Source organism: Apis dorsata, unplaced genomic scaffold (assembly GCF_000469605.1).
Source record: "Apis dorsata unplaced genomic scaffold, Apis dorsata 1.3 scaffold_683, whole genome shotgun sequence".
Classification (NCBI taxonomy): Eukaryota; Metazoa; Arthropoda; class Insecta; order Hymenoptera; family Apidae; genus Apis; species Apis dorsata.
This window is the reverse complement of record NW_006263864.1, coordinates 302931-313875: the sequence shown is the minus strand read 5'-3', so window position 1 is coordinate 313875 and position 10945 is coordinate 302931. Positions and strand designations below refer to the sequence as shown.

At 29.0% G+C, this 10945-nt stretch overlaps 2 protein-coding genes across 2 annotated transcripts in view; one reads left to right on the top strand and one right to left on the bottom strand.

Annotated features, from left to right (window-relative positions):
- LOC102675968 (putative oxidoreductase GLYR1 homolog) overlaps window positions 1-10945 on the top strand; it is a 21924-nt gene that overhangs the window by 3128 nt on the left and 7851 nt on the right. Inside the window, exon 7 of the mRNA XM_006622253.2 lies at window positions 285-458. Within this exon, the coding sequence (XP_006622316.1) occupies window positions 285-458 (174 nt within the window). The remainder of the gene's footprint in view (window positions 1-284; window positions 459-10945) is intronic.
- LOC102675789 (leucine-rich repeat and immunoglobulin-like domain-containing nogo receptor-interacting protein 2) lies at window positions 4738-9742 on the bottom strand. Its single transcript, XM_006622252.2, has 4 exons — window positions 8928-9742; window positions 6770-8589; window positions 6239-6521; window positions 4738-6044 (listed from the first exon to the last, which is right to left on the bottom strand). Exons 2-4 carry the CDS (start codon window positions 8578-8580, stop codon window positions 5391-5393), a joined length of 2748 nt encoding a protein of 915 aa, XP_006622315.1. The 5' UTR covers window positions 8581-8589; window positions 8928-9742; the 3' UTR covers window positions 4738-5390.

The following is a 10945-nucleotide window of genomic DNA, read 5'->3' as shown; positions in this document are numbered from 1 at the left end:
ATATTTAAAACATATGACTTTTTTATTTATATTGTATTTCTTATATTAATTTACTTATATTACTTATATTAATTTTGATTTGTTTTGTTTTAAATTTGATATTTTATATAAATTATAAAATTTTATAAAAAAATTTATTATTTATATTTTATATATATTATAATTTTATATTTTAAAAAAGAGTTATTATGGCGCTTTATTAACTTTTAAGCGTTAAATTTGAATTTAGAATGAATTTAATTATTAATATGTTAATAACAACTTAATAAAACTTGACGTAATAGGTAACACCTCCTTTGGATGTGGAAACAATGTCGCAAACGCTTAAAGAGAAGAACATCCTTCCATCAACCTTGAAATTTGGATTCCTTGGTTTGGGAATAATGGGAAGCGGTATCGTAAAAAACCTGATCAACAGTGGACACAGCGTGATTGTGTGGAATCGAACACAGGAAAAGGTATGTACAATTCATTTAATTATATTATACAATGCTATATGGTAATTATTATAATTACAATGTTATTTTTCCATTATGAATATTTTTTAAAATAATAGAAAAGAAAAAATAATCAATATTCCAAATATATTATTGATATTAATAAATTCTATTTATTATAATATTAATTTGAACGAGATTGTCTAAATACAGGAAACAAATGATAAATAATAATAATAATAATAGTAATTAATTAATTTTTATAAATCAAAATATATATATTTTTTAATAAAATTTTTTGCCTTAAAATAGTTACTTCGAACAGTCTCATGACTTTGTACAATTTAAATTTGCATTAAGAAGATATAAATTTAAGTTTTCGGTAGAATATTGCAGATTTTATATAAATTGATAATGATCTTCATTTATTATTAGTTTTGTTACTGCATCATCAGTAAGATATTACTGTTTATTCTACCGTGTTGTATCGTATTCTTTAATGATTTAAGTTTTGTTATAAAAGTAAAAATATATTATTTTTTTCAATAAAATATTTTAATAATTTTATGAAAGTAAAGTTAGGAATATAAAAAATTGATACATATCTTGAAAAAATCTTATTTATTGATCGTCCTGCATGTTCAATTTATTTTTAAAACTACTTATCTTAATTTATAATTTAAAACAAATATTAAGATAATAACCAAAATTTATTTATTTATAATAAAAAATCTTAAAAGAATATAATCATTTAAATTACTCAGTAATTTAATAATTATTGTAGTTATATTTTGATAATCGCTTGATACAAAATGGAAAATGTGGAATTATATATTAGTGGAAAAGTTTAAAAATCTTTTTACATTTTGAAATTTATGCTAATATATATATATATATATATATATACATACATATATTTTTTATTTATACATATCTAAATATAAAAAAGAAAAGAATATAGAACAATAGTAAAAGTAATTTTTCATTATAGATCAAAAAATATTTTAATTTTTTTTGGAAATATTGATATTATTTCTACAAAAATAAATATTTTTATATATTTTTATTAGTATTCTTTGCATATATTCACTAACAAACTAAAAAATATGGAAAAATACAAAGCATTCAAAAAGAAATTGTGAAATTGTATTTTCGTAGGAGGAACTTATGATTGAAAAACAATGCGCAAATATATGCAAATTATCCTTTTGCTATACCATAATATGTAATATTTTGGAACGTGTTTTTATAATATTCCACAGCCCAGTTTTGGCGAGTGGTTATTTTGATGAAGTACATCTGTAGCCATTTATTTGTATATTTAATAGCTATTATTATTATTAAATCGTTAATAATTAGTCCTATAATCAGTTCCGTGAGTCAATAGATGTCTCACAATTCTAAATAACATTATTGAAAATAAACATTTAAGAAATAGTTTAGCGGAATTTAATATAATTTCTTGGACAAACTTAAAGCATGTAAATTAACTTTTCATTATTTTATATTGTGATATTTTTGACTTAAAAAAAAGTTTAAATTTATAATTCAATTTCAAAATAACATACATTCGTATAGATTCCGAGAATACAATGCGATTAATAAATAATTATTCGAAGATAACAAGTGAAATTTTTAGAATAATTTTTTCAAAAAGTATAAATATAAATTTTGAGTTTAGAAAACCATAAATACATATCTTATTAAAAATTAGATTTCACTAAGACTAATTCTTTGATAACGAAGATGATAAGTTGTTTAGAAGTAGCGATGACATGTAATCTTATTATTAGTAAATTTGAATAACACGATATTTTGAAATACTAAAAACATTAAAAATATCATCTTAAGAATATCAACTCGTATTGAAGTACATGAAAGATAATTAAAAATCGGATTGCGTGAGGCACATTACTATATAACCGTTAAAATTCGTATCGGTTAAACCACTTAATCCGTTTATTTTTCTTCGTTCGTCACGAAACGCGATTCGAATTCGTTTTTCCGCAATATCATCTATGGTAACGGCAGTTTGTTAATTGTATAACGTCCTATATTTCATTGCATATGCTTCTTGCCGAGTTTGACGCGTTCTTGTTTTCGAGGGATGATAAAATTTTATCTCTTTGAAGTCACTGAAGCGATCCAAAAATAACGGTGGAACACTGCTACATGCGTTAGCTCTTGTTCGTTTCCACGGCATGCAAACGTGTGTAGTGGGGGGTCACGAGAGACGGTTGAGCGGAAAGGAAAGTGAAAAAAGATTTGAAAAGGAAGAAAATTGAATACGCGCGCATTTCATATTAAACAAATTTGAAATTTCATGAAATAACAAACAAAATTGTATTTGTTCTTATCATGCGTAGTAAACGCATAAATTTGATTGCGTACATTCAATTTTTAAGTTATATTATGGAATATAATTATATAAATTTAAAAAAAGAAATTTGATAGTGAAATTTTTTTATGACATTTTTTATATCATAGTTGTAGAAATTTAAATTTAGTTTTTTTCATTTTTTATCATTATTGCAATGTTATTATAAAACGATATTAAATAAATTAATAAATTCTTCTTAAAATTTGAAATAACTATTGTATTCGGATTAGTGATGTTTAGCAATTATTTGATAATATATATATATATATATTATATATTATATATTAAATGTTAAATTGCAATGTTTGAAAATTATTTCTCAATGTGAAAAAATAAATTTATGATTAAATGTTTATAGTATTGTTTTAGAAAAGATTAATTTACGATTATACTTTAGAATTTAACGAAAAATAAGTCTAATGTAAACTTAAAACAATTAAGTAAATTTTGATATTTTTTATGACAAAGGAAAAAATTCAATTTTAACTTCTCTGTTCAAGCTGAATAAATTTTATTTTTAACAATTTTTTATATTTTTTTACTGATTTAAAAATATTCGATGTGTACATTTGAACCAGATATATCGTCGAATAATGTTGATGTTATTACATAATATGCATATAAAATAGGAAATAGTCATTTATACAATTAAAAAAATAATTTTTCATAACATTTAAATTCGTTGATTCGTATTTTTTTTTATTATTAAATAGATAAAATACTGTAAAATTGAAATAGATAATATAATATCAATAAACTGTTTCCTGAATGAGTTTAAGTTTACAAATCATCTGCATAAGTTTTTCCAATTATAATGAAATGTCGTCAATTAAAGTAACAATTCGTAGAACATGCATTATCTACTAAGCTATTGAAATAATGAGAGTCACGATCGGTTTGTCTTCTGCGATTGAATTTTTATTCTTGCACATAGAAAAGCACATGAGAAAAAGGAAAGTCTGATATTAAAGCATTGTTTAAGTTGCATGTTAATAATTTGTACAGTCTTTATCGTAGCTTTGTGATCGTGATTATCATGATTAAAATATTGTTTTATTTAACACCAATAATTAGAATTTTGCGCCATTTTAGTTCACCCGAATGATCAAATATTTTAAATAGATCTGCAAAGTTTTTTTTTTGAAATTGATATATCTCTTTATTTTATGTAAATTAATTGAACATTTTCAATTTAAATTATTAATTGTTAATATTTTATTTAAAAATAAAAGAATGATTACTTTAAAAATGAAATTAATCTTTTTAATAGAAAGATATAGAAGAAATAATTCAAAAAAGATTACTTATAGATTTTTGATAAAAGTTTTTGTACATATTTGAATTAAAGTAATAAATTTGTTTTGAATAGCTTGAGATGATAAAAAAATTTCAGAAATATCACTTATTATCTTCTTCGATACTTTACGAAACAAAATATGCTATTATGATAATTAAGTACATTTTTGTTTTCGATAAAATGATTTTCTTTTTTAAATAATTATATATTTATATATTTCGAACAATTTACACGGGAATTGGAAACAGTTTAAAAGCGTGAAAAGAAAACGTTAAAAAAAGACGTTTATTATTATGTTAAATATTTTAAAAAATGACATTTATTTAAATGAATAGTTCAAATTTTCGGAATCGAAAATAAAAGGATGAAAAGAACATAAAAACAATCAAAACACAACAACACGTTTTGTTTCGTCGAACTTCGATCAGTGAAGAAATTATCAATATATATCGCGAATTCAGTCTCATAAAAATTGTAGTTACACGTTTCTGCAAACTGATAAAATCTCATGTATGCATATTATTTACAAGAGAATAAAAAAGAGTCGATTGCTTAAAAAATTATTGATCTTCGGGAAAATTGACAATTAGACGAAAATTATTATAGATTCATTATACGCGTTGTTTCTTTCTTTCTTTTTTCTTTTCTCTTTTTTTTTATTTTGGTTTATGGTTTTGCAAGTTTTTATTTTAGTTGAAATTGGCTTACGGAAGAATTGGCAGTAACACTCTATATCTTGCGTTTCTTTCCAGCGTTTTCTTCATCTAAAAATCAACGTTCATTATCGTTGATACTGAGCGATGATAACGACAATGATAAAAAGCACAAAGTATAAGGGCGGACAGGTTGCAAGGTCATCGACCGAATCACAGAAAAATCCTTGGAAACTGTCCGCGATTTTTTTTCTAATGTCCTCCTTAAACAACACTCACGCATACACAACCATCAGTTTGATCGATGTCAATAAAGGGACATTCCTATCCTTGGCGTTCTTCTCTTATCGTTTATAGAGGTATATTGTTTGTTATTTTATAGAAAAGCAAAAAACAAAACAAAAAAAAAAAATAAATAAATAAATAAATTTTAAGAAATCCCACGATAGAGAAAAATACCACCGTTCGTTCTTGCGAATGCATTCTCACTTACCGATGTAGAGGCACTTCTATAAAGTTTTCTCACATAATAATCCAGTGGCAGTACATTCTCGTCTTAATTGTAATCTTGCTATTATAAAGAGAGGTTAGTACCCTTTCGTAACACATGTCATCAAAGTTGTTTAAAGTTTGGTTTCACGTGGTAGATCAGGCATACTGGAGGTGGGTGCAAGGAGACCAAAACATTCTGGGATTTTATTAGGCTCTTTGGCTAAAATTTCGGTGCTGAAGCCTTTAAAAACTGGCTTAATATGGTCTGCATCTTTGTATACTGATGAAGAGCTTCCATCTTCTTCGATACTATGAAGTATTATCGAATGTGGTGCTGCTATTCCATTAGATAATGGATCAAATCGAATAGGTGGCCCTGTTTCCTCAATATAATTGATATGGATACCCTCCATAATTCCATGAGGACTGGTCGATGAAAGTTCCGTTGGTGTATAATATTCGCTATTAACGTCTTCCATACTTGTACTGTTCTCTAGATTGTTAATTTTTGCTTTGAAGTAAGTGTCCATCCGGACAGATCCGTCTTCTTTCGGATCAAACACCATCGAATCGCTTTTTCCACAAGAACCGCTTCGACAATTATCAAAATAGAAATTCGGTAGATTCTCCAATACTTTGTTTAATGTTTGTTGTTGGTACTTATAACTCTCGCGCAGTCGTAGCACCTGATGAGCACTGAACTTTCTTATTTTGTTACGTTGGAAGACATAATTTTCTCGCACCCAATTGAGCTGACTGGTTGAGTAATCTCGTACTTTCCGCACCTATTTCAAGATCAAAAAAACAACATTGTGAAACATTATATATCATACTTAGGAAGTAGTTGAGATTTCTCTTGACATATTTCTTAATATTTGTGAAAATCATTTTCAAAAAAATAATAAATTCCTACAATTTTGTATTAGAGCAAATTTTGATCTAGTTATGTAATAAGAATTTATGAATAATATTTTATTACCTGATCATAATACTGATCTCTGAGAGCCGTAAGATGGCTTGTTCCATAATCCCTTATATCTCTAATGTGCCTCATTTGACCTTCATAACTATCGCGAATCCATTCTACTTGTTGAGCACAATTCTCTTTTATTCTATGTACTTGTTGAGTATAATTCTCGCGTAATCTCTCAAGTTGTTGACTCTTGTATTGTTCGATATTATCCAACATTTGATAAATTTGTTTTGCTCTAGGAGTAGAACCAACATGTCTACAACACATACACCATTTTAAACAGCCACACCTGAAATGAATAGAATAATTTTATTTAGTAGCAACAGTTGAGTTGCATAATGCACGAATCAGTTTCACATAAATTTGTTTTGTTAATTTCAATAATATTTTAAATGTTTATACGAAATAGAAGGGATAAATATTAATATGTATCTATCTAATGAAGCTAAATAATGCACGATTTATTTTTGAATAACGATTATATATAATATGAAAATTATAATTAGCACTAAATGATTGATGAAAAAAAATACTTACTTGATCAAGAGATAACGCAACAGTTGCAAGAAGAGCGTTAAAAGAAGAAAAGTCGTGGCGGTAACAGCTCCTACCAAAATGCTGATGATCCTGACTTTGTTTAATGTTATTGGATTCATCTGCAAACTAACATAGGAAGTAGCATTGGCAATCGGATTCGCTGCGAAACACTTGTATTGTCCAACATCCTGTCTGAGCAACGTCGTGATATACAAAGATCCATTTTCGAGAATACGTATACGACCATCATCAACGAACGGTACACTTTGTTCCCATCCGTGTGTAGAAGGATGTTCGACAAAATTATCGGGAAATGCTGGATCTGGATTCCAATGCAGTACTTGAAGTCTTGGAGTAACCCATGTTAACGATGGCGTAGGATTGCCACTGAATTCACATTCGAGTAGTACGGAATGAAACAACAGATACTGTTCCGTGGGCGTAGAATATGTCAAATTCGGTGGTGTGCATTTCAAATAACGAAGAGTTTGAAGGATATCGCCGGTACCATCGATCTCATCGCCACACCGGAATCCACTTTGAAAAGCGGTTCGTAAATGTTCTTTGCTTTCAGCCCATTTTACAAACCAAAACATACGGCAATCGCAAGCCCATGGATTCCCTTGCAGTTGTAATTCATTTAGAAACGACAGCTGCGCCACATTTGCCGGAAGAAAGGTCAGATTACTGTCATGTAGATCGATTTTACGAAGAGCCGGTGTACGATCCAAAGTACATCGAGAAATCTCGCGCAGTGGACTATTATTTATTTCCAATGTCTCAAGTTTCTCTAATCCCTTTAAGTCTTCGTTACGGAGAACTTCTAGTTTTGTTCCAGAAAGCAATAGAGTGCGTAGCTTTCTTAGTGGTCGCCATATATCTTGTGGAAGTATCGTAACCGGTAGATTTTTTAAACTAAGCCATCTTAAATTTGACAGGCTTTGGAACGCGATGTTTGATAAACGTGTTATAGGATTTTCGGAAAGATCGAGATACTGCAATGACACAAGATCTGCAAAGAAACCACGCGGTATTGTATCAATTTCATTATCGTCCAGCTCTAGTATCTTCAATTGATTTAAACCGGAAAACAAATGCGATGGAAGTTTGGTAAGCCTGTTACCAGCCAGGCTGAGTTCTTGAAGGTTTTTGTTTAATGTAAAACTATGATCTGGCAAGGATACCAATAAATTATCGGAAAGATCCAAGCGAGTTAACGATTTGGCTGAAGCAAATAATTGATAAGGAAGTATTGACAATCGATTGCGCGACAAGCCGATCTCCTCGAGTCGGTTTAAATTTTGAAACAATGCTCGTGGGATTATAGTCAACTGGTTTCCAGTAAGATTCAGGTACTGTAGTTGATGTAACGGATGGAAGACATCCGACGGTAGTTCCGTCAATCTATTGTCACCTAAGTTGAGATGTTCGAGGAACGTTGTAGCAAGGAACACGCCGGATTCTATTCTTTCGATTCCACTTGAAGTCCAGGCCAAATTCTTGAGACGAATTGCAATTTCGAGGGCGGAAACGGGTATGGTAGCAGCTCTGACGTTTTTTAACACAACATTGGTAGTTTCTCTGGACAAACCAAGCCCGAGAAAGCTTCGTTCCTGACACAATAGACTTTTTCCATTGTCTAGGCACTCGCAACCTGCAGCGCATTTTAGACGCGAAGATGGTGATGTTTTTTCCGTAAAAAAAGTTGACGAACCCGCTGAAGAGAGATCCTGTGAACCCGTAATGTGCACCGCAGTGAGAAGAACTATTAACCACCACCACGAGTCCCACGTGAAAACCCGCTCCCTCATTCCTATAACCTGTAATATGACGATTTCTACGCATATAACTAAGAATTCCCATGTCCTGATCTTCGCGAAATCCAAATTGATTGATTTAATTGATTGATATTCTTCTTCTTGATTTGTATAAATTTTATGTTATTTTTTTGATCGGAAAATAAAACTTTCACTTATAATTTAATAACTTTTTAAAAGAAGGAAGCATGGTAACAGAAAAGTGTATTGTCATTTCTTCACAAATATTTAATACGGCACATATGCTTTTACTAAAAGATGCAAATTGTGCTATATAATATTATTTTTCTTTTCTTTTGCTCTTCTTTTTCGTTATTATGATTTTTCTTTATATTACATACCTAGCAAGAATCACGGGACAAGCCGTGAAGCACCGTGTGTCTCGTCTGAGATAGCGACGGGCTACTGGTGATGTGTCTAACCGTTTGCAAAAAATCCGGCCCAATGTCTTATGAAGGTATTGAGGTTGCTGAATTTATTGATGGTGGCGGCAGTGGTGTTGCTGCTATTGCCGTGTTGAGCCGGTAACATAATTGTGTGCGCTCTAATGGAACGACTTGTAGACTTCCGAAATTGGACGGGAAAGGAATCCGCCAGCATACAATATATGGCTGCACACAACTACTATACTGCTATGAAAGCACTCGCGCGCGCGCAAGTACGCATATTAATGGATAACACATACAAACTAATCACATGCACGCACACACGCACTCACGCACACTCAAGTTTTTCTTTTTTTTTTTTCTTCGTGTATTATCTTTTTTTTATCTTGTATTATTATCTCTTTTTACGTATCAGTTCTGTCAAATGTGCAACAAAATAGAGATATACTATTGTTTCGCGTGTCACATGACACACTCCTTCATCGCGACACGACTAGCATCGTCCGTCGCGTATCAGAAGCAAAAACTGACTGTGAAAGATCTGTTCCGTCCGTTCCACCAACTCTGGCTTCTCCTCGTGGTAACCATCATCTCGAAAAGCCGGCAACGTTGCGAGTTTCAAGACCGCGCCGACGCAAAACCTACTTCACCTCTCTGCACCGCGCTCAACGAACCGCCCCATGAGGGGAATCCGACTATAACCAGATACAGCCCTTTTAGCTTGATTCTTGCTTATTGTCCCTGCATTCTCGCTATCGACACTAGGATTATTATTTCTTTTAATTTATTTTGAACAGCTTATCCGTTACCATCATTACCATCATTACCATCATTATATTACATGTGTTTTTTTATTTTTATGTTTTATGTTCATTAATTAGCTGCCATTTTTTCGGCTTGCTAAATAATATTATTGCCAATTGCTCAAATAAACCTTTTAAATTTTTATAAGTTGTATTTTTTAAGATATGTTATAATTCTTATTATCGCGTTTTTGCGTATTATTCTACATGTACATTATTTTATCTTAATTTCTAATCAATATTAGAAAATATTTCTCAAAACAAATTTTCTTTGAATATTTTCTTTGAATATTTTCTTTGAAACTGCAATCAAACATTATTGATGTTCCTTTCTGGAAAAAATTGATAAAAATTATCATATTTTATTGTTTATATAAATATATATATTTATATATATAAAAATAAAGATATATATGTATATATCTTTATTTTTATAAAAATTTATTTTTTATGTAAATCGTAGAAACAAAATTCTGTTTTTCTTAATATACATAATTTAACATATTATTATATTACACAATATTTCTTATATAATATTTGTTTTATTTGGAATCTTATTTATCTTTTCTTATCTGAATATAATGATACATAAATATATAATAAAAATAATTATACGGAAAATACATATACGAAATTATATTTATGGAATTATATGAATAAATGAAAATATTTTGTTCATTAACGAAAAAAGGTCTATGATGACTAAACGTATATTAAAAATATTTATCTCTCTATTATATTCCGGAAAAAATATATTTTTTTTCCGGATTATTTTTGAAATTGATGACTTTCATTCTTAATAAAAGTCGAATTTTTTTCTTCTAGAAACTATTTTTTGTTTATATAACATATATCTCTTCGTAGATTTTTTCGTTTAAATTTTTTAAATATTTAATATAATAAATAATGCATATTAATGCATCTTAATGGAATGTTAAATATGAAAATATTTTATTTTTTATTTTAATTCAAAATATGTGGATATTATTATAATAGTTATTACAATGAACTAATGAACTATGGTACACCTGCAACAGTTTAACTATAATAGTAAACTATCTATATGACAAGTAAACCGACCTTGATAATATAGCTTTGTCAGCGGTAGCTAACAATATTCAATTTTGAATAGAGTTCAATCTATAAAAGCAAATTCTTTGCGTTATATAA

Excerpts from the sequence above, each read along its gene's own strand:
- LOC102675789 (XM_006622252.2), bottom strand. The coding sequence starts at position 8,580 with ATGAGGGAGCGGGTTTTCACGTGGGACTCGTGGTGGTGGTTAATAGTT. Across the intron at positions 6,522-6,769 it reads TTGCGTTATCTCTTGATCAA|GTGTGGCTGTTTAAAATGGT; the intron begins GTAAGTATTTTT and ends TATTCATTTCAG. Across the intron at positions 6,045-6,238 it reads GAGATCAGTATTATGATCAG|GTGCGGAAAGTACGAGATTA; the intron begins GTAATAAAATAT and ends ATCTTGAAATAG.